Consider the following 25,738-nt stretch of genomic DNA (forward strand, 5'->3'; position numbering starts at 1 on the left):
ATGAATAACCAACTATTATTCCAGCCAATCCAATGGACAATACTATTGTGACTAGAATTCAGGATTTCACCCAGATGAATACTCCTTCTTTCACGAGATCCAAGTCCAAAAAAGATCTACAGGAATTCTTAGATATGGTTCAAAAGGTAATGGATGCTATGGGGATGACATCTAGTCAGAGTGCCGAGTTGGATGCATATCAATTACAGGATGTAGCCCATACTTGGTTTAAGCAGTAGAAGGTAGATAAAGGTGTTAATGCAGGGCTCGTAGAGTGGGAATTTACCATAGCTTTCTTAGATAGATTCTTTCTATTGGAGTTGAGAAAGGCCAAAGAGTTAGAGTTCATTAATTTGAGGCAAGAAAGCATGAGTGTGAGGGAGTATTCCCTCAAGTTTACTCAGTTAGCTAGGTATGCTCCTCATGTGGTAGATGATAACTGGTCCAAGATGAGTAAGTTTGTGTCTTGCATATCTAATAGTGTGGTAAAGGAGTGTAGGAACTCTATGCTTATTAGTGAGATAGACTTGTCTAGGCTGATGGTCCATGCTCAACAAATTAAGAAGCATAAGATTAAGAAGAGGGAGAGAGGAAATAAGAGAGCTAGGATAGGTAGTTTTAATTTCAATCAGCCAAAGCTAAAAGGTGGTAACCGTCCTCAGTTTCATCAGAGGTTTACAGCCCCAACACCCTTTTTATCCAGTGTCCAGTACCCAAATTCAAAAATGACAATAGGGATAGGGCACCAGGATCTAAGTCCCAAGACAGTGTTAGCAGTGCTCGTACCAATTTTTTATGTCAGAAATATGGCAGATACCATTAGGGTGAGTGTAGAGTGGATAGTGATGTATGCTTTGGGCGTGGCAAGGTAGGCCATCGGATTTAGAAGTGTCGGGTAGTTTCTCAGAAGGGTAGGGATATACACCAACAGGGCCAGTCCCATCAGGCGTCAGTTCCATCCAATCGCCCAACTAAATAGGGTGTCGCTTCCAGTGCTACCAGTGGTTAGCACCCGAATAGATTATATGCTCTTCAGCCCCTCCAAGATCAAGAAAATTCCCCTGACATAGTTACTGGTACGTTGCAGGTCATTCACCTACATGTTTATGCTTTCCTAGACCCTGGAGCTTCTCTTTCTTTTGTAACTCCATATATAACCATCAACTTCAGAGTAAGTCCCGAAACGCTAGCAGAGCCCTTTTTAGTGTCTACCCCAGTAGGTGCTTCCATTGTAGCCAGATAGAAATACAGGAACTGTCCAGTCACAATATCTCAGAAAGTTATACTAGTTGATCTCATGGAGTTAGAGATGATGGATTCTGACGTCATTCTTGGCATGGATTAGCTCTACTCATACTATGCCTCAGTTGACTGTAGAAATAAAATAGTTCATTTCCAGTTCCCAAATGAACCAGTCCTTGAATGAAGGGGAAGTACTACAGCTCTTAGGGGTCAGTTGATCTCGTACTTTACAGCTAGAAAGATGATACTGAAAGGGTGTATTTACCATCTTGTTCTAGTCAAAGACTCTAACTCAGAAACTCCAACTCTTGAATCAGTTTCAATAGCAAATGAATTCTCAGATGTATTTCTTGAAGATCTTCTCGGAGTTTCTCCCGAAAGGAAAATCGACTTCGAAACAGACCTTCTCCTAGATACTCATCCTATATCTATTCTTCCATATAGAATGGCTCCATCTAAACTCAAAGAATTTAAAGAACAGTTGAAGGATGTCTTAGATAAGGGATTCATCAGACCCAACATCTCTCTATGGGGATCACCCATTCTATTCGTGCATAAGAAATATGGTTCTCTCAGTATGTGTATTGACTACTGTCAGTTGAACAAGGTCACAGTCAAGAATAAATACCCACTTCCTAGAATGGATGACTTGTTTGACCAACTTTAGGGTGAGATACTTTTCAAAGATAGACGTTAGATTAGGCTATAGTCAGCTTGGGTCAGGGACTATGACATTCTGAAAATAGCTTTTCGAACTTGGTATGGTCACTTCGAATCCTAGTCATGTCCTTTGGTCTTACTAATGCTCCAGCAGCCTTCATGGACTTGATGAATTGAGTGTTCAAGCATTACTTGGACATGTTCTTCATAGTCTTCACTGATGACATACTTGTTTACTCTCATAGTGAAAACGATCATACAGACCACCTAAGAATAGTGCTTCAAACTCTTAGAGCTCACCAGTTATTTGCTAAATTCAGTAAGTGTGAATTTTGGCTAAGATCAATAACTTTCCTTGGCCATATCATTTCCGATGATAGAATTAGAATTGATCCTCAAAAGACTGAAGCAGTGAGAAATAAGCCTAGACCTATCTCTCCATCAGACATCAGAAATTTCTTAGGTTTAATATGCTATTACTGTTAATTTTTTGAATGATTTTATTCTATTACATTGCCCATGTCCAGATTGACTCAGAAGAAAGTTAAGTTTTAGTGGTCAGGTTCCTGTGAGAAGATTTTTTAGGAGTTGAAGACTCGACTCACCTCGGCCCTTGTCTTGACTCTACTAGATGGTTTGGATGGTTTTGTTGTGTACTGTGATGCATCCAGAGTAGGTTTGGGTTGTGTCCTCATACAGAGAGGTAAGGTTGTAGCCTATGCCTCTAGATAGCTTAAATCCCATGAGAAGAATTACCCTAGTTATGATCTTGAGTTAGCAGCTGTAGTATTTTCCTTAAAGATTTGGAGGCATTACTTATATAGGGTGCATGTAGATGTGTTCACGGATCACAAAAGCCTTCAGTATGTATTCTTTTAGAAAGATTTAAATCTGCATCAGAGAAAGTGGTTAAAGTTATTAACGAATTATGATATGAGTGTTCTGTATCATTTAGGCAAGGCCAATATAGTTGCTGATACTCTCATTAGATTGCCTATGGGTAGTGTAGCTCATATTGAGGATGGTCAGAAGAAGTTAGCTCAGGAAGTTCATCAGGTTGCCCGACTAGGTGTCCGCTTAGTCAACTCAGCAGAGGGTATTGTGTGGGTGCAGTGTAGCACCGAATCCATAGCTCATGTGCAGACTAGATGTCACCCTCATAACATCCGTTACCTTATAAACCATATCTAAGAATTCCTATGGATTCTCTTTAGACTTGGATCCCATGAAAGAAGAAGGATTCATCCGGGTGAAATCCCGAATTCTAGTCGCGGCAGTATTGGCCATTCGATTATCCAGAATAGCAGTTGGATCAATTACCTTCTGTGCTGCTATGAAGTTGGCTAGAGTAGTAAACGCAACTCTAAATTTTGCGTGAGATACATTCTCTTCTAAAAGATCTGCTTGGGCTGGCTGAGGGGCTGGCTGAGTTCATATTCTTCTTTCGTTCTTCTTGGGAGGCATGTTCTGTAAATAGAAGGAGGAAATGGATTAGAGTAAGAGTTTAACTTGAAATCATTCACACTCGCATGACATGAATACTGAAAGAAGGGAAACTTTTCCTAAATGCCTTATAGCCTCTTATCCATAAGTGTGGCGCGCTAAACCTTAGCCTCTCAATTCAGTTATGCAGTCTTAGAGTTGTTTGGTCAAAGCATACAGATATCAGTATTTTGTCATTATTTTAGTTTTCAGATTTTACTCAGTCCATGTTATATACTTGGTCATACATCCCCAGTGTCCATACATTTTCACATATATTTAGTATCTACAGTCTATCATGCATACTCGGTATTTACAGATTTCTCTATATTTTTAGTATCTACTGATTTCATGTTCTCTACTCAGTACTTTATGTTTTACATGAATAATCAGTTAGTTATTATTATTCCTAATCACAAAATCATGCATATCAACCTACCTCATTTAGCATACCAGTAAATTCAAAGTATTGATCGCATACCTTTCTTTTGTGCTATGATGTATCATATCATAAGTGCTGACACTGAGTTCCCGGATCGCACTTAGCAGTGGTGAGTCTTCATCATCTGAGGATAGATTATATTACTTCATGTCTTTATCTCAGTTGTTAGTAGAGTTAGTTAAGGGCACATCCCATCAACTCACAGTATTCAGTTTAGAGGCTTTTCAGACACTATAGTTAGCTATTCAAATTATTTAGATTTTAGTATTATGCTAGCTTCATAATTTAGTAGTCGTTTCATTATTAAAACCTTAGGGAATTTTAGTTATTCTTCTGTATTCATGATTATATTATTCAGTGATCACAGCAGGTACCAGCTCATAGGTTAGCTTATGGTCCCTAGGGACCGTTATCACCGTGTAATGACTTGGGGGTAGTCTTAGGTCGTTACACAAGTTTAAAAAGTCTCATCCTAGGTATGGTTGTCAATGTATAAGCTCTAATATAGAATAAGAAAATAATAGGAATCGTCAAAAATGCCTTAGATGCAAATAATACATAAGACATAAGTAGAAAGATTTGAGTAGTTTTGAATCCCATTAGCCACTACCTCAATCTCCGCAATGTAAATACCAAAAGTAACGCAATCTACAATATATTGCTTAAACCAGTACCTGCATAGGTGGAAAACATAAGAAAAATGAAAGAGAAGAGTGAGTAAGAAACCATGTTAACTCCACAAGCATCATCAATAACCAACCCTAATCCAAAGTGACGGCGATAACCACTATCCCAACCATCCAAGGTATCTCGAACAACCTATAGCCCGCTAAATTATAGTTCTTAATCTTATCAGGTTAACCTAACACAATGATCAATTGGTATTTAAAATACAAGGTAGACACATTAATCTAGGTGAGCCAACGCTATTTATTTATATTTAATAATAAGAGAAGTCATTGATTGTTATGCTCCAAAAATGGGTCGCGAGACATCACATAGTGCTTAGGACCACAAGTGATCCCAAGCTAACCCTTGTACTGGCATACTGTTAAGCTACTGATCTAAATATGTATTAGATGATTGAGTTTACTGTGCGAAAATATAATCATGATGAAATCTGAGAAAATACAATACTGATATAGTTTTACATTCTAATAAAACTGAAGAGCAGAACTAAAATTACATAACTGACACTGACATCTATTTAGCCTCTACTATACTGACTATAGATATTAGGAATGCGACCCCAACTACTAATAACCAATACATGTGAGTAAGAAAGTAGAGTACATAAATAACATCTAACTAAAATCCCTAAAGTAAGAGGACTTATTATTTATTGGCTGGAGTCTGCAACTGTGTAATCATGATAGATGGACTACAACTGAACTGGTACCTACATTATTAAACAATGTAGCACATAAATGAATATGTGGATCATTACATTTGGAATGTACTGAGCATGTGGAGGTGAATGGATAAGTAAACCAATAGCTCAATGCTCACATAAACTTGTAAAAAAAATACATGCTAAGTATAAATGGCTCATATTAGCTGGAGTATCTAAAAGCTAAAAATCATGAATCATGATTAATAAAGCATATTGTATAAATCTTATGAGCCATAACACTTAGTTCTAAAAGCTGTACTTTTACTCTTTCTGCTAGTGACTAAGTAGAACTGAGGTTAAGTCTGTTTTCAAATCATGCAAGCTAAGTGTAAATTGACACACCTTTGTATCTGTAAACTAAAAGCTAAAATCTCATGGCTAATGACTTATGTAAAGCAATAGATGAATAAAATTATGAGCCTTTACACTTAGTTTCTAAAATTTGTTATGTTATTCTTTTCTATTATGATTACTCTTTTTTGTAGGGAGGTTCTTCTAAATGACTACACTATGTGAGCTATCATAATACCCAATGTCTAGTTCCCTTATAGGAAAGCCTTACATTGGGGAGAGGTGTCATACTCTTGCCAAGGAGTATAGCCTAATCTAAGTGATCACATATGTAACTGTCATCCATATAGAAATAGGAATAATTTGAATTTGTACCTACATTGACTCGTAGTTCTAGGGAAGTAGGATGCGCTAAACCCACACTTCCCACTCAATGCGAATGCTACTCCCTTTAATTTGTATGCTCATTCTGTAGAAAATCCACTTTTAGAACTAATATAAGGGATTATGAAAACCTCTTGTAAATCTATTTACTGTAAACTATAGCTAAATCTATAAAGTGGATTCCATATCTAAGCTGAGATCAAAAGATCAAATCTTTGTTCAAAATCTGAATATAACAAGTCATGGGATGCTTAAAAGCATAATCTTCTTGAAATAACAACATTCAAACTAGGGCTAATAACCCATGCATCTATTTCATGTCAAATCATCGTAAAACTCATGCAAAGTAATGAAATATTGATAATTTAAAGCTTAAGTCATCGACAGGCACTTAAAGTTGTCTCAAAAATTCACTTAGACCCCTCAACTAAGGCCTGTAGCTATCAGGCTCCTAACCCACCCGAATTTGATCCAATCAGGCCTTTTTTGCCTACATCACACCTTGAGTATTATTCACTTGCCATACGCGTGTGAAGCCAAAAAATATTTCTGATAAACCAATCAAAAATTGCCATGTCAACAAAAAGAAAAGCTAATATTTAAATATAAAAAAATAAAAAGTCTTGACTTGTCTTCATCAACCAACCAAATTAAACAGTTTTCCTCTTTTTCCTTGTTTTCCTCAATCGACCAAATTAAACAGACATCCTTAACAGCCATAGCATCATCAATAATGCAACCGACAGGTACACACAGAGCAAATCCCACATTACCAAAAGATGAGATTTTGATAGCTTCAGATTATGATTAAAGCTTATGTTTTGAATAAACAAGAATCATCATATAATAATAATCAAGAGTGGCTACTGAAATGATCAAGAGAGAGCCCATTACCCGTCCTATTTTCTTGAATGTATATGGATGTCCAAGAATTCCTGCACCAACTAGAGACATGAAAATATTAGCAAAAGTCTTTAAAGGAGAAGAAAGTTGTCGTTGCTTTTGCCCCAAAAATGGATCATCCTCTCCAAGGATTTTAAGTGCATCAGATGATGAAATTGCTTCTTTTGTCTTAAACCCCATTGTCATAGGATCCTTCTCTTCAAACCCTTCTGTCCTAAACCCCATTGTCATATGAACCTCTTGAAGATTATTGTTGTTGATTCGATGATCTATAGGACTTTGTTATTGATTCGATGATCTATAAAACTAATCAACGAGAATTAATTATTGGGGATAGATAGATGGGTAAAACAATTCCAATTAATAATACAATTCAAACCAACCCAATATAAAAAAAGATCTGATAAAAGATAAATGAAAATGAAATCTTAGATTTGATTGAGAATATGGGAGAAAAATAGTTTGTAAGAATAGAAAACAATATTAATAAAAATAAATTATTATATTTTAGATCACAAAATAGAGAAAAGCCATTGATGTGGGCAATGGTGCTTTTGCAGGGAAAGAGAAGGGTTGGGTGTTAATGGTTGGGGCGGGCGGGGTAGGGATGGAAAATGTTGCAAAAGAAAGTTGGTTTAACATTATTGAAAAAGTGAATATATTTAATCCATATGGAAAATGTTGAATGGATTAACTTTCCACATTTGTCGAGTTTGATAACACGCGGAGCAGATTTAATGAGGCAGGACAAAAAAGGCCTAGGTGGATTAAATTTTGGGTGGGTTAGAGGCCTGATAGGTACAGGACTGAGTCGAGGGGTTTAAGTGAAATTTTGTGACAAGTTTAAGTGGCTAGCAATGATTTAAGCCATAATTTAAGTCTAAATTTAGAAATTTCTGCAATACGCATGAAAATACAAAAGTAGTCATGCAGTTTAATATCTAATTCACTTGAAATCTCATAATCTTGCAAATAATAATATTGGGTATGAATCCTAATTTGAAACTCGTGGGTAATCATATAAAATCATGTAACTTTGTAATTAAAAACCTTTTTTGGGAACAAGAATGAAAGAATTATCCTTGTTGAAAAACCCCAGATACCTTAATTGATGACTATATGAAGAAGCTTGAACTTTGAGTTCTAGTTGTGCTCTTGAAGATTGATTCTTGAAGTTCTTGAATTTCAAATCCTTAATTTTGAATCATCTTGGAAAAGGAATGGTGGAATTTGGATTTCTTGGGGATTAAGGTTTGATGTTCTAGGGTTTCTTTGAGAGAAAGTTGATGAAAAGCATGCCTAATATGCTTAGAATAGGCTAGATTTTGTATTTTACACGATCTGGGGCTTGGGGAAATGATTAGATTCCCCTTTGTAAAATTTAAATCAAAACTGGAGAATCCCAATTTGGCACACCACCACGACTCGATGTTATTGCAGTGGATTACTAGAAAATGGACGACTGTCATTTTGTCCTCTAGCGTGATGTGGTGAAATCAGGTCGTGTCACTTGAAAAAGGCCGAGTACTATTTTACACTCCACCGTGATTCAGTGTCTATCCAATTGGGAATTTTAATGCGGTACAGGAAAATCACGTTGAGCTACTAGAAAGGGACGAACGAGAATTGGAACTTCTCTGTGATGTGGGATGATCACAGTGCTCCACTGGAAATTGGACAACTGTAAATTTGTCCTTCATAGCAACGCGGTGCTTATCGCAATGCCCTGCTGCCTTTACTAAAATTGCCATAACTTCTTAATCGAGTATCTGATTAAGGAGAAATCGGTATCGTTGGAAAGCTGATTCAATTTTCTACATATTGGTGGGCCTAGATCTAGAAAAGTCTACACATATCAAGAGTTATTTACTTTTAAAGTTTACCCTTGACAAACTAGGATCTAAATGAGACTAAGAAAAGTGCAGGGTATTACATTGATACGCCCAAATTATACCTCTCTTATGAGAGAGTAAGTGGACGTTGTCAACTATATAACCCAACTAGGTTGAGATCGAATACTTTAGGGAATATGGTGTTAATTAAGATGATTTATGATTTAATCGACTAATAGTTAATAGTTTCCTTTAATTGGGGGGTTCTTATCAACCAACTTATCGTGAACATTTCAACTTGCTTTAGAAACTCAAAGTTAATGTTACAGTATTTCAAATCAATGATTTAGTAAAACTAGAGTTGTTGTCACTATGATTATTTAACCTTCATTGAACAGTAGTTGTGATATAGGATTCTCGTGACTTGTGGGAAACACCAAATTATCATTGTCGATAACTAATCTACTTGATTTTCAACCAACTTGGATGTTGAGTTCCCTAATTCTTTAAAACATAGGAAAACCTTCTATTCAAGCTGACTTAATATCGAGTTGATTAATCTTGTTACATCATTAATCATTAGATGGAAAATTGGTATTTCCTAAATCCCCGTTGACAATTCACTTCCTTTAATTGATTTCTTAATTCAAGAAAATCTACACCATGCTTGATTTATTGTTTACAACTAATAGAAAGAAATCATTACAACGGAATTATCCAGATGATTCCCACAGTCAATCGAATCTCATCCAACTATTGAATCAACAAAATAACAATCTTAGCTCCTACAACTCTAGTTGTGGGATTTAGTTCCTAATGAAGTATAAAGAGATATCATAGATTGAATCAATAGTTCAACGCAATTAAACGTACAGAAAATAGAATCAAAGATTGTTCTCTTTTATGTTCAACAGAGAATTCCCAAAACTAAACCAATAATTCCTAAAACAACGTCAAAAGCTATCATGGAGTAGTTGCACGCTTACAAGATGAAAACCTTTTTTTCTCTGAGTCTCTTCGCTGCCACTCCTTTTTTCAAAAATTATAGAGTGCCTTCAAAACATCCACTTAGGGTATTTTTACTAGTTTTTATCCTAATTACCCCCAAGTCCCTAGACTTAATTTTTGTTAAAAAATAGTCTTGGGCCCTAGCTTGTGGCACCACATTGAATCCAATTTTCCAAATTGCTTGTGTCTTATGCTATCTACATTCTATGCTCCATTTATGAATCCATCTGTCTGATTTACACCTAAAATTTGCTAATCACATAGGTTAGCTCAATTACATAAAAAGTACAATAAGGATCCAGGAACTTTGTTCTCAAAACTAAGCTAAAGGATGGGTAACTTATGGTGCTTAGGCATATAAATACACCCAAGATTAGTAATTTATGAATAAAACTCACCAATACAATACATCAGGCATAATCAATTATGACCGACCAATAATATGGGATAGAGACGCTCTTATATATCAGGCTTAATCAATTATAACCAACCAACAATATAGGATAGAGATTGGAAGAGTGATAATGTATAAGGGTGTATACCATGTAACCAAAAGGTGCTACCCAACTATCTCTGTAATCAAGCCACTGCCATACCCTACTTTTCATAATACATCAACCTCCCAACCAATATAAGATGAAATAAGACAATGTAATAACGTGAAATGAATGCTCAAACACAATATCATAAACAATGTATTATAACAATAATACAATACAAGATTAAATAATAACACAATACCAAACCATGCCAAAGATATTAATACAATATAAATGATACAATGGAATATAGTGATGATGATGACTATTTTGAAAGTTATCACATAACTTTTTGTATATACCCACTGAGCCTCATCGCTCCCAATTAGGTCTAATTAGGGTTTCGTAACCCATATACTCTTTATAATCCCAATTTATGTTTCAAATCAATCTTACAGACACATCCCTCGGCATACGTATTTTATAAGGTGTCTTATTTTCTTAAAAAAATCAAAATATCTTATTGGTGCCACTGTCTCATGTATATGCATGTGTGATATGATGATGTCATTCTCACAACCAATCAGTGTAAAGATCAAAATCCATTCAATAAATGCATAAGTGAGCTCAAAATCAACTCAATGTATCAATAATCTATAATATCAGTTTCTTCTTTGCACCACAAGAATAAATAGTCATGTAGTCATCAATATTTTTATTTCCAACCCCTCACTTGGGAATAACTATAATGAATATGCTACTATTGCTCATATAAAGCCTATAATTTCAATTCAAGCCTCCACTCGAGCGACACAGTTCTAAATAAGGCATTTAATGCATAGAACATGATTCATAACATCAAGTCAAGGCCTCGCTCAGGCATCACAATTGTAACACCCTTAAAATTTTATCCATTTTATCTTGACCCTTCCGTGTTCAAAACATCATTTTTTTACCTGAGATGTTCTTAGGGATGTTAAAAGGGTAATTTAAGCGAGTTTTGGATTTTTTAGGAGAGGTTCATGGTTATTTTAGAATTCCAAGGCAGTGAGCCTCTACCTTTTTGGCATGCCACGGAGGTTAACCTCCATGATTTTAATGTGGTAAAGAAGCAGTGTGCCTTCATGATAAATCTATGTCACGAGTATAATCTCTGCGATAAGCAGTGTATAATAGAGGTTAACCTCCGCAATAAAGCCATGCCATGCTGCTATGTAAAAGTCATAGTCTTATTTTATTTCCCTTAGGATAAGGTCTAATGAGGTCTTTTCATCTAGGTACATTCTTTAAACATTATGTGAGCCTATTTCCATCAATTTTCAAGGGACAAAAGCTATTATTTCACTCTTAAACACAAAATCCAAGAAAATATTAAGGTTTCACCATATGTTCATCTTCCAGGTTCTAAGTTCCAAATTGCTTCCAAATTCTTGTGTGTTTAAGGCATGTTACTCTTCCCCAAAACTTATTTTTTTCAAAGCATGCATTTAGTTACTATCTATATGGTTTAATTGTTGGATTTGTAATATGTGTTGAGGTGTTTGGAATGGTTATTACATAAATTAAATTCCCATGGTTTTAATTAATTATTTATACTTATTTTCATGATTTTAAACAACTTAAATGCATGGGTGTGGGAATTGGAATAAGGAACATGGGATCCCCTATATTTGATGGTTTAATAGTTTGTAATTGGCTTTAACCTCAATCTAATCATGTGAAATTGGATTTGATTGTGAGTATTTACATATATATATATATATACATATATATATATATATACATATATATATATATATATACATATACACACACACACACATATATATATATATATATACTAGACTATTTTTGAAACCTTGCATTACATAAAAGGTTAATGGAACACAAAATTGGTTTAAAAATGAAAACGTTTGAATCTTGTTAGCTGAATGAGTTAGAGTCACATTGCCTAAATAGTTTATTTTATACTTGGAACTTTGGAGTCCCATTGGCTAATTAGGTTAGAGTCTATTTGGCAAATGGTTGGATTAGCTAAATGACATGCACTTGTATGCTATAGTCAGTATCACAATACCACTTTATAATGTCTTAGTGAATGACTCCTTGAATGATTGGATGGGTTATATTCTAAATACTTTAATTTGATTAAATGGGATTGTATAGCAAGTTCATAAAAGTGGAGGTCCTGAAGGGATCAATACTAGAAACTGTGTTTGTTAGTGCAGGGGTCTAAATGACAGAGTGGTTTAAGTCCCCCTTATTATATAATCGGGTGGTTTGAGTCCCCCTTATTACATAATTGGGTATTCAAGTTAACATTAGTATATGATTAGGAGTTTTGAGTTCCCCGTGCATATATATTATGATTATTCTTTAATTCGTGTGGCTACACGCATTGGGGCCCAACCAGGGAGTGAGAATTAGGGAACATATATCTCGTAGGTACTTGTATAATAGTTAAGCTACACAATATAGGATAATGTCTTACTTTTATGCTAAGCCTTGTTCCCTATCCCAGGATGTTATATATATATATATATATATATATATATATATATGATTGTGCGCACTGGTTTTGAATGATTGTGAACTGATTTGATCATGGCATTAGTTTATCCCTTTCTTGAGTTACATACTAGTTCTCATCACACTAACCATCTCCAAATGTTGTATCTCCATGCAATGTAGGGTCTGAAGGTACTTTTGTTATTCCTGTACAGTGATAGATTTTTGGGTTGTCAACTGTCAGCTTTGAAGTGGTGAGCTTTCATTCTCCAAAAGGATTATTAGTTTAAAGTCATGTTTCTTTTGTGACATAGACTTCCACTTAGTTTATTTTAGGCTATCATCGAGGGCATTTCCCAACCTAGATTGATGTTTGTTTTGTAGAGGCTTTGTGGATTACTGTAGATTGGAATTGTGTTGGATTCTTATTTTCTTTGAGCTATTCACTCATTTTACTTATGTTTATTAGGTTTTTTCTATTGTTGTTAGAATATTTTATGTTTTGGTTGATTAGAGAAAGTATGGTCTCTGATTCTCTATGGACTTTGGATACCCGTCACGACCAAGCCATGGTTTAGGTCGTTACAAGCTTGGCATCAAAGCACAATTTAATGTCATTAGGTGTCCACAAAGCTATTTCAAGTAGAGTCTCTTTTATAAGGTGTAGCATGCCATACTTTTATGAGAGAGTCTATGAGGCATTTAGAAATATTTCCTCTTTCTTGTAATCTGTTTTTATGCTATAAAGTCTAAGGTCTTGAAATCTCCTCTAATTCTATTTGTTCACATTTCAGATCATGCTATACAAGGATCTGATGCTTGTGGAAACTTTTTTACCCCCTTCCACCCTCAAGGATAATATGGATGGAACTCATCCTACTTATGGAGTACAAACCTGGTCTAAGGTCCCAGTACCTAATTGTATTGCTCTTCATAGGGTTTTACTGCTTTCTACCAGTCCTCTTTGGGATTCTTAGGTTGAGGATGATTGTTCTCACCCCAAGGGGATATTTTAAATTCCAAATTCCATCGATCTATTCATTCACTAACTTAGTTGGTGACTTCTCTGTCTCATCAGCTTGACCGTATTAGCTCTATTGCTCTATCTTCTGAGGTCTCTAGGGTTGGCCAATTTCTGAGGTTGATTCCTCTAGCATTTATTGGCTTTGAGGTTAAGGAGAATGCTCAAGAGTTTGTTGATTAGATGGAAAATATATTTAGGGTAATCCATTCTACTGATGTAAAGGGTGTAGAGTTTGTTGTATCCCAATTAAAGGATGTAGCTTATCAGTGGTATTATGAATGGGAGCAGTCAAGGGTGATGATATTGAGCAGGCTATGTGGGAGGATTTTTTTGGTATGTTTCTTGATCTCTTCTTTTCTTAAGAGTTGAGAGAGGCGAAGGCTAAGGAGTTCATAAATTTAAAGTAGGAGAGGATTACCATTAAGAAGTATGCTTTGAGATTTAACTAGTTGTCTTGTTATGCTCCATAATTGGTGTCTTCTATGAGGTCTAAGATGAGAAAGTTTTCTTTGGGATTGTCTCAAGACTTGGTGTTGGAATACAAGGTTTCCTGTTGAACAAGGATTTGGATATTTCTTAGCCTGTGGTGTATACATAACAAGTTGAGGAGAAAAAAAAAGAAATAGGCTAAAATAAGAAAGAGGCAAAGTAAGAAATTCAGATTTTCGGATCAGGGTGGAGGTCAGCAACATAGTGGTAGAAAGGACAAACGGTGGAGAAAAATGAAGTAGGGGAATTTCGGTGGTTCTTATTCGATGGCTAGTTCTCCATATCCTAATCTGTCTGGTGATTATCACTTTCAGAATGATAGTGGATTTAAGGAGCAAGTTGCTTAATATTTGGCCAATGAACTCAGTAGCCCCATCTTATCCCCTTATTATTTTTATAGGTAGGTGTATCGCGAAGTGTACAGTAACAGAAGGAATAAGTGCTTTGGGTATGGTCATCCTGGTTACCTGTAGCGGGTTGTCCTTTAGCTAGGGTTTATACTAGGGACAATAAGGTTATGGTTGCCATATCATCAACTTTTACACCAAAAGGTGCTACTTCTGGCTCCAGCACTAGTCAGAATTGTCTTTATGCTATTACTTCTCGTTAGGATTCTAAGGTATATCCTGATGTTATTACTGGTACATTACAACTTTTATCTTATGATTTATATTGTCTGATTGATCTAAGGTCTACTATTTCCTATGTTACCCCTTTTATAGTTGTCCATTTTGTTTTAGATCCTGAGTGCATTTCTGATCCCTTCTCTGTATCTACCCTGGTAGCTAATTCTATTGTAGGTAGTAGATTCTATAGGGGTTGTTTTACATTTATCTGTGGTAGGGAGACACTGGTGTATTTGATAGAGTTAGATATGTTAGATTTTGATGTGATCTTGGGGATGGATTGGTTCCATTCGTGCTTGTGTCTCTTGATTCTAGAACCCAAAAGGTTAGTTTCCAATTCCTAAATAAACTGATGATTGAGTGGGAAGGGAGTTCCCTGGTGCCTAAGGGACGATTTATTTCTTCTCTTAGAGGCTGAAAATTAATTTCCAAGGGGTGTCTATATTATCTAGGTCAGGTTAAGGATTCTAGTTCTGAAGATCCTTCCTCGCAATCTATCCCAGTTGCCAATGAATTTCCCAAGGTGTTTCTTGATGATCTTCCTGGTATTCCTCCCTATACAAAAATAGACTTTGGGATTGATCTTTTCCTAGATACCCTTCCTATCTCTATTCCTCCCTACAGAGTGGCTCTGGCTGAGTTGAAAGAGCTTAAGGAGTAGTTGAAAGATCTCCTTAATAAGGGTTTTATTTGTCCCAATATTTCTCCATGGGGTGCTCCTATGCTTTTCGTGCGTAAAAAAGATGGGTCCCTTTGAATGTGTATAGATTATCTCCAGTTGAATAAGGTGACTATGAAGAATAAATACCCTCTTCCTAGGATTGATGACCTCTTTGACCAGGTTCAGGGTGCTAAGTTCTTTTATAAGATCAATCATTGGTCGAGCTATGATTTGTTGAAGATTAGGGAGGTAGATATCCCTAAGAATTATTTCGTACTGGATATGGTCACTATGAGTTTCTTGTTATGTCCTTTGGGTTGACCAATGCTACGGCGGTATTTATAAATCTTATGAATCGAGTGTTTAGGTAGTTTTTGGATTTTCTTATGTTGAAACCCCTGGGGGTTGCACCATACAGTGAGGTACCAGTTCCCTCAAAATCAATAACAAGAGATAGAATAGTAAAACAACTATGAGGTGCTGGAAAAATAAAGGCTATTCAGGAAAGTAAAAACATGGGATTTTTACGTGTAAACCCAAGAAGGGAAAACCCATGGCTTTCCCTTACAAGCACCAAAGAAATCCACTATAATCAACCTCTTGATTATAGTCCATATTTCAGCCTAACTCTAGGCTCCTTTCGCTAGTAGCAACTCTACTATAAGCTTATCTTGGTAACTCTACCATAGACCTTCTTTACTGATTAAATCTAATCAGTCACAAGCTTAGGCAACTCTACCTAAGTGTCTATCACAGCAAAAGAAAATACTATTCTTATAACATGAGTAGTTCAATTACAAATTAGTACTCACTCGAGAACTATTTTTATTTGAGATCACATAAATAGCTAAGAACTTGAGTAGTGTTGAAATAGGGGTTTTACTTTCTCTCTTCACTTTTTTTCAATTGTAAAAAACCATTTAATGAAGAGGCGTATCTTTCATTTTATAGCTAAGTTATGATTAGGGCTGAAAGATCATTCGACCAGCTATCCTAATCAGTACAAAATAGCATATGCAAGTTTGTTACACAAGAGGAAAAAATTGTGTAGTCATACGTGCCAGCCGTGCAGTACCTTGCACATCCAGGGACCTGGTCCCTTGCAGTTAGCTACTTATCATCAAAACTACATATAGCAATTTTCTCAATTTTTTATGATGACAAACCAACCATTTAGTATTGAGCATCAATGCATATTCATCACATTTAGTCAGTGTAATTACCACCTGAAGATGAATTTCCCCCTATCATCATGCTTTTTTCATTACCATCATGCAACATAGGGACCTGGTCCCTTGTTTTTATTTATAGAAAAAACTTGAGCACCATCTAAGCATACTTCATGTTTGCTCCCTCTATCACTCTGCTCTACTTATCTGAGCACTGCTTCCCCTGGTCTTCATACATCACGCACACCCCTGTTCCCCTGGTCCTTACACATGAGGTCAGTATTTCCCCTTTTGCCATCATTGAAAAGTATTAACAGTAAACCAAGAGTAAAGATAAGTATAATTTAATAAACTCATGGCCATTTGGGCAATACTATTATGAAGAACAACTTATAGTAGGAAATAAATGAAGATCACAAATAAAGATACATTCATGATGGATCAGAATATGTACCAATATAATATACCAATAAGTAATTATAAGACTTCTATTTACAAAGGCCACAATAAAACCAAGGACCAAAAACTAACACAGAGAATTGACACACTAGGACCTAGATGGAAGGGGGCTTGGGAAAGAGTAATTTTAGTAACATGTCCATTCTATCAGCTGCAGCAGCATGAGTATCCAATAACTATTTAGTTCTTCAGTGGCACCAGGTCCCTCTTAGGACAACTTCTTATTCAGCAGTTTCAGGAATATTATTTCAGTGTCCTATGCTTCTAGCACAAGTATCAACTCCTTCATTTCTTTGGTTAAGCTTTCTTAAGCATCCAAAAGTTCTGACATTTGGGACACAGTACCCAATTTCCATTTGATGTACTTAATTTCAACTAAGGTTATCAAGTTAAAATTTTGTTTGACTATTCCTGGAGTTCCCTTTGTCCCCATTATGCCATAGTGATCAAACACCTTGTTGAGGAAGTAGACATAGGTCATCCCATGCTTCCCTGCTTTCTCATAGAGTACTTTTTTTATGTGCTCTATCATAGAGTACTTTCTGTATGTGCTCTATCATAGAGTACTTTCTTTATGTGCTCTATCATAAGAGTAGCTCTATCATCTAGCTGAAACTCACTGTAACACCTCCATAAATTTTAATATTTATTTTAATATGTTAGATAAATATAGCTCTTAATCTATCAAGATTTACATGGTACATATATTTTAAAGAAATTTATATTATGTGTATATATATATGTGTGTGTGTGCATGTAAAAATAGTGTATATAATATGTATGATTGTAGTAGGTGGGCTAAAGGATAAGTGAGAAGTTTTATAAGATACATATATATTTTTATCTGGTGTAAGTGGGACACTTTACTATTTGTTTTCCTTACAAAAATACATGGTGGAAAAAAAGAGAGGAAAAAAATCCTAATTGACTGTTAGCTAGAGCAGTCACCTTTCCCCAACGTCATTGCGCCCTAGCTCTCACCGGTAACAGCAATCGCCAGCTGGCAGAACCCCCACCGGTGTCGCCTCTTTTTCTTCTCTAAATATCACTCCTTTGTTGCGGTTATTTGCCTTTTCCTCTCTCTTTCACCATTCTCTTTCTCTATTGGTTTGTCCAGCGAGCCAACCACCAACAAAACAACCACTATTTCAGTCGATGATCCCCACTAAAACAACCCCTAGTAGATTCAGGTTTAAAATATAAAGGGTTTCTCAACACTAATTTTAAAATATTGAGACGATAAATGTGTTATCTATCGGAGTGTGAAAACAAAAGGTTGTCAAAATAAAGGTTTCACTCTCGCGGGTTGAATTGTTTTTGATGGTTTGTGGTCCTACCATTAGCTAGGAAGGCATTAAAGGTATGTAAAGCTAAAACCTCCTTTGTTGTTAAGACACAATCTATTATCACTTATTTCTCCTAAAAGAGTCAATATAGCCTACCTGAATAGGTGAATAGAGCCTTCACTTCCTATATGTTTAACACACAACTACATGCCTAATATGTCCTCAATATCTATACGTCCATTCCATTTGAAATTTCTCGCCTTCACACTTTCTGCATTTATTTATTAAAGTCACAATATTTATGTTTCTCTTGTCAAGCCAAGTATCAATAGGGTTATGCCTAATAATACTAGTATTCATTAGAAATTCTTAGAAGCCCCATGGTATATAGGTGTTGTATGCAATAAATTAACTTAAATGGCCATAACATAGTTGCACTAGTATAGCTGACCACATAGCGACGCATTATAAGTTGATATCATAAAACCAAGCATTTAAATAGATGGATCATATTAAGTAAGTTAGTTGTATATGGAATACTAACTGACTGGCTAAATAACCAACCTGATAATTTACTTGGGCCTATAAGGCAGTATATGTTAAGGTTTATCATTATTGAGGGGGGGTATTAGATTTTGCTTGGTACACCGCGACATAATTCTGTGCACAAAATTGTGACCATAACACTACAGTGATCCCTAACATTATGGCATACCCACCCTTGTGGCATCATTTACATTTGGATTTAGCTGGGGTTCCCTGACTCAAGACAATATATGGCATATATGACCTACGGGCAAACCCTTGTAGTGAGCTCCAAGGAGGGGCGTACCCTATATCAGACCGCAATTAAGGTTATACATATAATATCATAGTCAGGAGTATCTGGGTAACACATGGTACACTTGATATAGAATTCCATTGGTGGTCTATCATATGATTATTTGTATTAAAAGTGGGCACAAGACATCACTTTGGCAAATAATTAGGCCCTTAATAACGATGATTTACTCATAAGAGGTTACATGATAAGTTAATAAGGCAGAAACATAAGTAATAGTCTTATATGGTGTATTTGCCACCTGTTCTTTCATAGGTTATAGTTTCATATAAGAGGTTCTAGTATTCAGTCGTCCGCAGCTGCTCATTCTATTGTTTGACACATTGAGCATCCTTATACGTGTACTTGTTATTCTGTCTGCTTTACATACTAGTACATATTTTATATGTAATAACGTCCATATATTCGAGGGCACTGTATTTCTGTAAATACAGGATCAGGTATATTGATGAGAAGACTTCTATACTAGGCACTTGTTTGTATTCAACAAAATAGTCGTTAAGATCCTCTCTTATCCAAGACTATTAAACGTTGAGTACTATTTAATGGTATTTCTAGTTATAGTTTGTATATGTAGGGCCCCTTCCCCAGCCACCTTCTCCAGTACAGTTATAATTTCTCTTAGAGGCTTTGTAGACCTAGATAAGTTCTCATACATGGTTATAGTTCCATAGATTTATATCAAATAAGTGTTTAATAAGATAGAATTGAGTTGTACATATCCCTTTATCATTATTTGTAAATTGTAACTCCTCTGTATAGGATAGTATATATGTTATCCAAATAGCTGATGCTCATACAGTTCTTGTCTGCCCTGTCTAGGCTAGGCTAGGGGTGTGACACTCACCAATTAAGAACTTCTTTTTCATAGTAGCTATAGAAGTTCCACCCACTTTTGAGATTTCAACCATAAATTCAGTGGTTGGTTGCTCCTTCACCACAGATTTTACTCCCATAACAGGTACATTTAAAATCTTTCTTAGTGCTTCATCTTCTAGATGGATAGAATTTTCTAGCACTTGGGCAGTTAAGGTCATCCCATCTTCTAGGAAGTCCATGGTATAGTAAAATTCTCTAACATCATTTTCAAACACAATGGGAGTTGATTCTTCAAGTAGGTGAAGCCAAACCTGATGCCTCACATACTCCACCAGTTCTACCATCCCTAATTTTTTCATAGATTTTTTGATCAAACACTTTTCCAGTCAACACTTTTTTAGTTTCCACAGAAGTATTACTTTCCTTTCTAGGGAAAACCTTATTTTCTTCCTATTTTTTTCTTCCCTTTGATTCACTACTTAGTTCTTCCTCTTCATCAGGTTTTCTCTTTGTGGGACTAGGTAGCTTAGACACTTTCTTCCTTTTGATAGCTATGTGTTTCTTTCTGCTTACACCATGAAGCGGAGACTTTGGATCAGAGGACTTTGTCCTTTAATTACTATAAACTTCTAGTCTTTCCTTCTTAGATGCAATACAATATCAGTGTCAATATACTCATCTTCTTCGACCTCTATTACTTCAACATTTGTCTCCTCTACTATGATAGCTTTCTTGAGTCTTTTTCTTTTAGTGGTAGAAGACTTACTTTCCTTCATGGCATCTACTATTAATTTTTGTTTAGATCCCCTAGTGGAATAGGACCTAGTACCTTGTACACCAGTATCAATTATTTTCCCTTTTCTTCTACTGTCCTTTAGTCTATTCATTTTCAAAATCAAAGGTTTTTTATCCTTATCCTCTTCATCTTCCTTATTTGAAGGTAATACCACCTCTTTATTCCTTTTCCCTATAGATTGCTCCTTAATACTTACAGAGCTTTTGTTTGGATCACCATCAAGTAGAAGTAGATTCTCAACTCCCAAGTATATGCTAATAATACGCTCAAATATCTTTACATGAATTTCATCATCACATAGTTGAGCAAAGATAAATTTTATCTTGGAGCCACTAGAGGAACCAGGTGCTGACAGGTTTTTTGATTTTTCAAAACCTAATAATTCTTCAATATGAACAAAAATTTATAGGTTATTAGAGGACTTTGGATCTTTTGAGAAGGGAGAATTTCTAGTTAAGAAAGCTTTTGTTCAATTGGAGAGTTAAGGTCTTGAATCAAATCTTCTAAGGCTAACTCAGCAAGAACTTTAACGGATGTAGGATTGTCAATAGAAATTTGTTCACTTAGGGTTTTGGGGATTTCAAAAGTAGGACTGATAGGTAAAGTACTTTTTAACTCCTGAGGATGATCAGTGGATAATTCTTTTAAGTGGTTTGGAGAAGATGGGATTTTAGCTATTTTGAACTTTAGAGAAGGGATGAAAAAGGACCATTTTAGTCTAGCAAGGAAATAATCTTTGGAGTAAATTGATAGGACAATAAGAGGATTTGAATTTATAATTCAAGATATAACTGTTTAACATTGAAGAGATACCCTTTTGGAATAGATTCTTCTAATAACAATGGTGTTACTCTTCACATTTGAACCAAATTGATAGCTTTTGTTCATATGGGATTGGACATGAGTACTCACCTGAGAGATAGGACCAGGTCCTTGTCTTACTTGAGTGAATTTTTAACTTGTAGTTGCTTCAACTATTTTCCTCCAAAGTTGTCCACATGAGTATATACCTGCAAAGGTATGATACTGAGTTAGATTAGTATGCACCTACACTATCATGATGCCTGCCAGCTTGACATAGCCAATTTTTAGGAGAGACATTGACTCAGATATTAGGTCAAGGTTTTTTTTATCAATCCCAGTCTTAATTTGCTCTTTTAGATTAGGTCTGAGGACCAGGTCCTAGACTTTGTTTCGCTCATACTGCCTTAGTTTTCTTTTTCTAAGATGAATTCATTTATGACCAGGTCCCTTGAAATTATCTCTTTCACAATAACACACTTTTACCTTAAAGTGTACTAAGATAAATACAGTCACGCCTTCTAATATTGAGCTTAGAGCACATACTATTAACTGACCATTCCTAACTCTAATCCTATTTATCATGTTTGGGATCATGATTACAAGTTGGGTTTTGGAACCTACTTAAATTTGAGTTCCCAGTAGGAGGATAATGGTGTAATCAAATCCATTTTGGCCCATCTAGGCAATGATGGCTTCTGTTTCATCCATATCAGAGACTTGAAGCCCTTGGAATGTGCATTCTCCTACTGAATGTATTTATTATTCCTCAATTTAGCCTTAAGCCAATACTGACATCTTTCTTTGTAATGTCTATTTCTTCCATAGTTTGTGCATAGGAGTTTGTTTTCTATGCTTCTATCATTATTTACATTCTTCCTTTGTGACACATTAGGCTGGAATTCTCCTTGATACCCTAGGCCTCAACCATTTTTAATATCTTGACTAGTCAAAGTAGAAAGGATTAGTGAGGAAGTAGTCCATTTAAGAGACTTGTTTAACTCTTCTTTTAGGTGGCCCAGGCCCCTCTCTAACTCTTCATTCGTGTTAAGTGTAAAATAAGGTGTTTTTGGGAATCCTTTAATTTCTTTTCAAGTTTAATCTAAAGCTTTGAAGCTTCTCTCTTTATTTTGCCATTCGAGTCACCCACCTTCTATAGTTGGCTCATATAACTTAGATTTTCATATTTCAATTTAGTGACCATTTTTTCAGCTTTTGATATCTAGAGGGTTAAGGCAATCAATTTTAGTTCTTGATCTTTATCTTTCTCCTCTAGAACATTTTTTTCAGCAGTTAGTTCACACACAGAGTCTATCAATACACTAGAAAGCTTCTATATCTTCTTAGCAGAATAGTTATCTAGATTTTCCGTATATAAAAGAGAGTGTTACCTTATTTTCCTTTTCATCTTATGTATTTTCCAAGAAAGCAAACAAATAATCATAGATAATTAGACTATCTTCTACTGCTAGCATAGAACGACCTCCAGTCTTCTCATCTTAATCTAGATCACTGGAAGAGTCTCCCCATACTATTAGAGCTTCCTTTATAGCATACTCAGTTGCTGTTTTCCTCCTTGAATTTTGCAGATTTTGATTATTCTTTTGTATTTGGTAGTTTTCAAGAATGCTTTAGAGAAACCACCTTTGTGAAAACCTTGAATCTTACCATTTATTTTTCTAAGATGAACACTCATTTTTATAGCTCTAACAATTCTTGTTGCAAAAAGTGCAACATCAATATCTTCTTCACCTAGGTTAAACTCTAAAGCCTTTAAGGTCAGAAATCTTTTCTTTTTTGCTTCCTTTCTTTCAACCCCTAGATTATTTATAGTAGCCATGATGACCAGAATACTCTAGGTATGAACCTTTAAGGGTGAACCTCTCTCTGATACCAATTATCAAAACCCTTGGAGGTTGCACCACAAAGTGAGGGACCAGGTTCCTCAAAGTTAATCACAAGTACTGGAACAATAAAGCAACTATGAGTGTTGGAAAAACAAAAGCAGTACAGGAAAGTAAAAATATAGGATTTTTATATAGAAGCCGAGGAAGGTTAAAACCATGGCTTTCCCTCACAAGCACGAAGGAAATCTACTATAATCAACCTCCTGATTATATTCTATATTTTACCCTAACTCTAGGATCCTTTCACAAGGTGTAACTCCACTACAAGCTCATCTTAGTAACTCTACTAAGGACCCTCTTTACTAATTAACTTTAATCAGTCACAAGCTTAGGAAACTCTACCTAAGCATCTCTCTCAACAAACAAAAACACTACTCTTATAACATGGGTAGTTTAATTACAAATCAGTACTCACTTAATAAATATTTCAATTTAAGCTCACATATATATGTAAAAACTTGAGTAGTGTTGAAATAGGGTTTTTGTTGCCTCTCTTCACTCTTTTCAATTATAAAAAACCATTTGATAAAGAGGCATCTCTTATCTTTTATAGATAAGTGATGATTAGGGCTGAAATATCATTGGACTAGTTGTCCTAATCTATACAAAATACCACCTGCAAGTTTGTTACACAAGAGGCTAAAACTATTCATTCATGTGTGCCAGCTGTACTATACCTTGCACATCCAGGGACCTGGTCCCTTGAAGTTATCTGCTCATTATTAAAACTACATGTAGCAGTTTGTAATCGTATTTATCAATGACATCTTGGTATATTCTAAGAGTAAGGAGGATTACGCCAATCACCTCTGAGTAGTGTTGCAGACTCTTAAGGATCAGTGTTTGTATGCCATATTTTTAAAGTCTGAGTTTTGGTAGAATGTTGTAACCTTTATTGGTCATATGGTTTCTAGTGAGGGCATCATCATAGATCTAGAGAATATTAAGGTGGTTAAGAAGTGTCCTAGGTCCATGACCAACCGACATTCAGAGCTTCTTGTGTTTAGTCGGTTATTATAGGATGTTTGTGGAGAGTTTCTCTTTGATTGCTGCTCCATTGACTAAGTTGACCCAGAAAAGGTGAGGTTTTTTTAGTTAGATACTTGTGAGGATAGTTTTGAGATGTTGAAGGATAAGTTGACTTCTGCTCTAGTTTTGACCTTGTTCGAGGGTACCGATGGTTTTGTGGTTTGCTGTGATGCATCTCATATAGGACTGGGTTGTGTGTTGATGCATCATAGAAAATTTGAAGCATATACTTTTACGCAGATGAAGATTCATGAAAGGAATTATCCGATTCATGATTTTGAATTGTTGGTTGTGTTTTTTGCATTAAAAATCTAGTGTCACTATTTGTATGGAGTTTATGTTAACATATTTTCAGATCATAAGAGCCTGCAGTATGTGTTCACCTAGAAGGAGCTAAATCTCAGGCAAAGGATATGGCTTGAACTATTTAAGGACTATGATATAAGTCTTTACTATTATTCAGGTAAAGCTAACGTGGTTGTTGATGCTCTTAGCAGGTTGTCTATGGGTAGTTTGTCTCATATGGATGAGGAGAAGTGAGGTTTAGTGAAGGATATTCATAGGTTGGCTAATCTCGTAGTTCTTCTGTTAGATTTTGAGGATGGAGGTGTGATGGTGCAAGAAATGAAGTCATCTGTTATTACTGAGTTGAAGGAGAAAAATGATTTGGACTCCATCTTGAGGAAGATTAAGGATGATATGGGTCAATAGAGGGTAATGGATTCTGATATTGATGGAAATGGTATCTTGAGGTACTAAGGTAGATTGTGCGTTCCCTATGTTGATGAGCTACAGGAAAGGGTTTTGACTGAGGTTAACTAGTCAAGGTATATGGTTCATCCTGGTTCTATGAAGATGTATCATGATTTGAAGGAGATTAATTGGTGGAATAACATGAAGGGGGATGTGGCTAATTTTGTGGCTAAGTGCATGGTTTTTCAGCAAGTAAAAATGGAGCACTTGAGGCCCAGTGGTTTGTCTTGAGAGATTAAGTTGCCCATGTGGAAATAGGAGGTGATCAAGATGGATTTTGTTATCGCCTCCTGGGGTATCGTATCCATTTTAATTCGATTTGGGTCATCGTTGATAGGATGACTAAGTCCGCTCACTTCATTCTAGTATAGACTAATTACACTAGAGAGGATTATGCGAGGTTGTTTATTCAAAAGATCATCAAGTTGTATGGCGCTCCTGATTCTATTATTTA

General features: G+C 35.7%; 1 protein-coding gene across 1 annotated transcript; it reads right to left on the reverse strand.

Annotated features, from left to right (window-relative positions):
• Nucleotides 1-5,001: 5,001 nt before the first annotated feature.
• Nucleotides 5,002-7,362, reverse strand: LOC124895909 (amino acid transporter AVT3C-like). The gene is made up of 2 exons (XM_047406429.1): nucleotides 6,789-7,362; nucleotides 5,002-5,225 (listed from the first exon to the last, which is right to left on the reverse strand). The coding sequence occupies exons 1-2, from the start codon at nucleotides 7,026-7,028 to the stop codon at nucleotides 5,208-5,210; spliced, it is 258 nt and encodes an 85-aa protein (XP_047262385.1). The 5' UTR covers nucleotides 7,029-7,362; the 3' UTR covers nucleotides 5,002-5,207.
• Nucleotides 7,363-25,738: the final 18,376 nt, after the last annotated feature.

This window comes from Capsicum annuum, chromosome 1 (genome assembly GCF_002878395.1).
Source record: "Capsicum annuum cultivar UCD-10X-F1 chromosome 1, UCD10Xv1.1, whole genome shotgun sequence".
NCBI classification, from domain to species: domain Eukaryota; kingdom Viridiplantae; phylum Streptophyta; class Magnoliopsida; order Solanales; family Solanaceae; genus Capsicum; species Capsicum annuum.

Coding starts and splice junctions, on each gene's coding strand:
- LOC124895909 (XM_047406429.1), bottom strand. CDS start 7,028: ATGACAATGGGGTTTAGGACAGAAGGGTTTGAAGAGAAGGATCCTATG.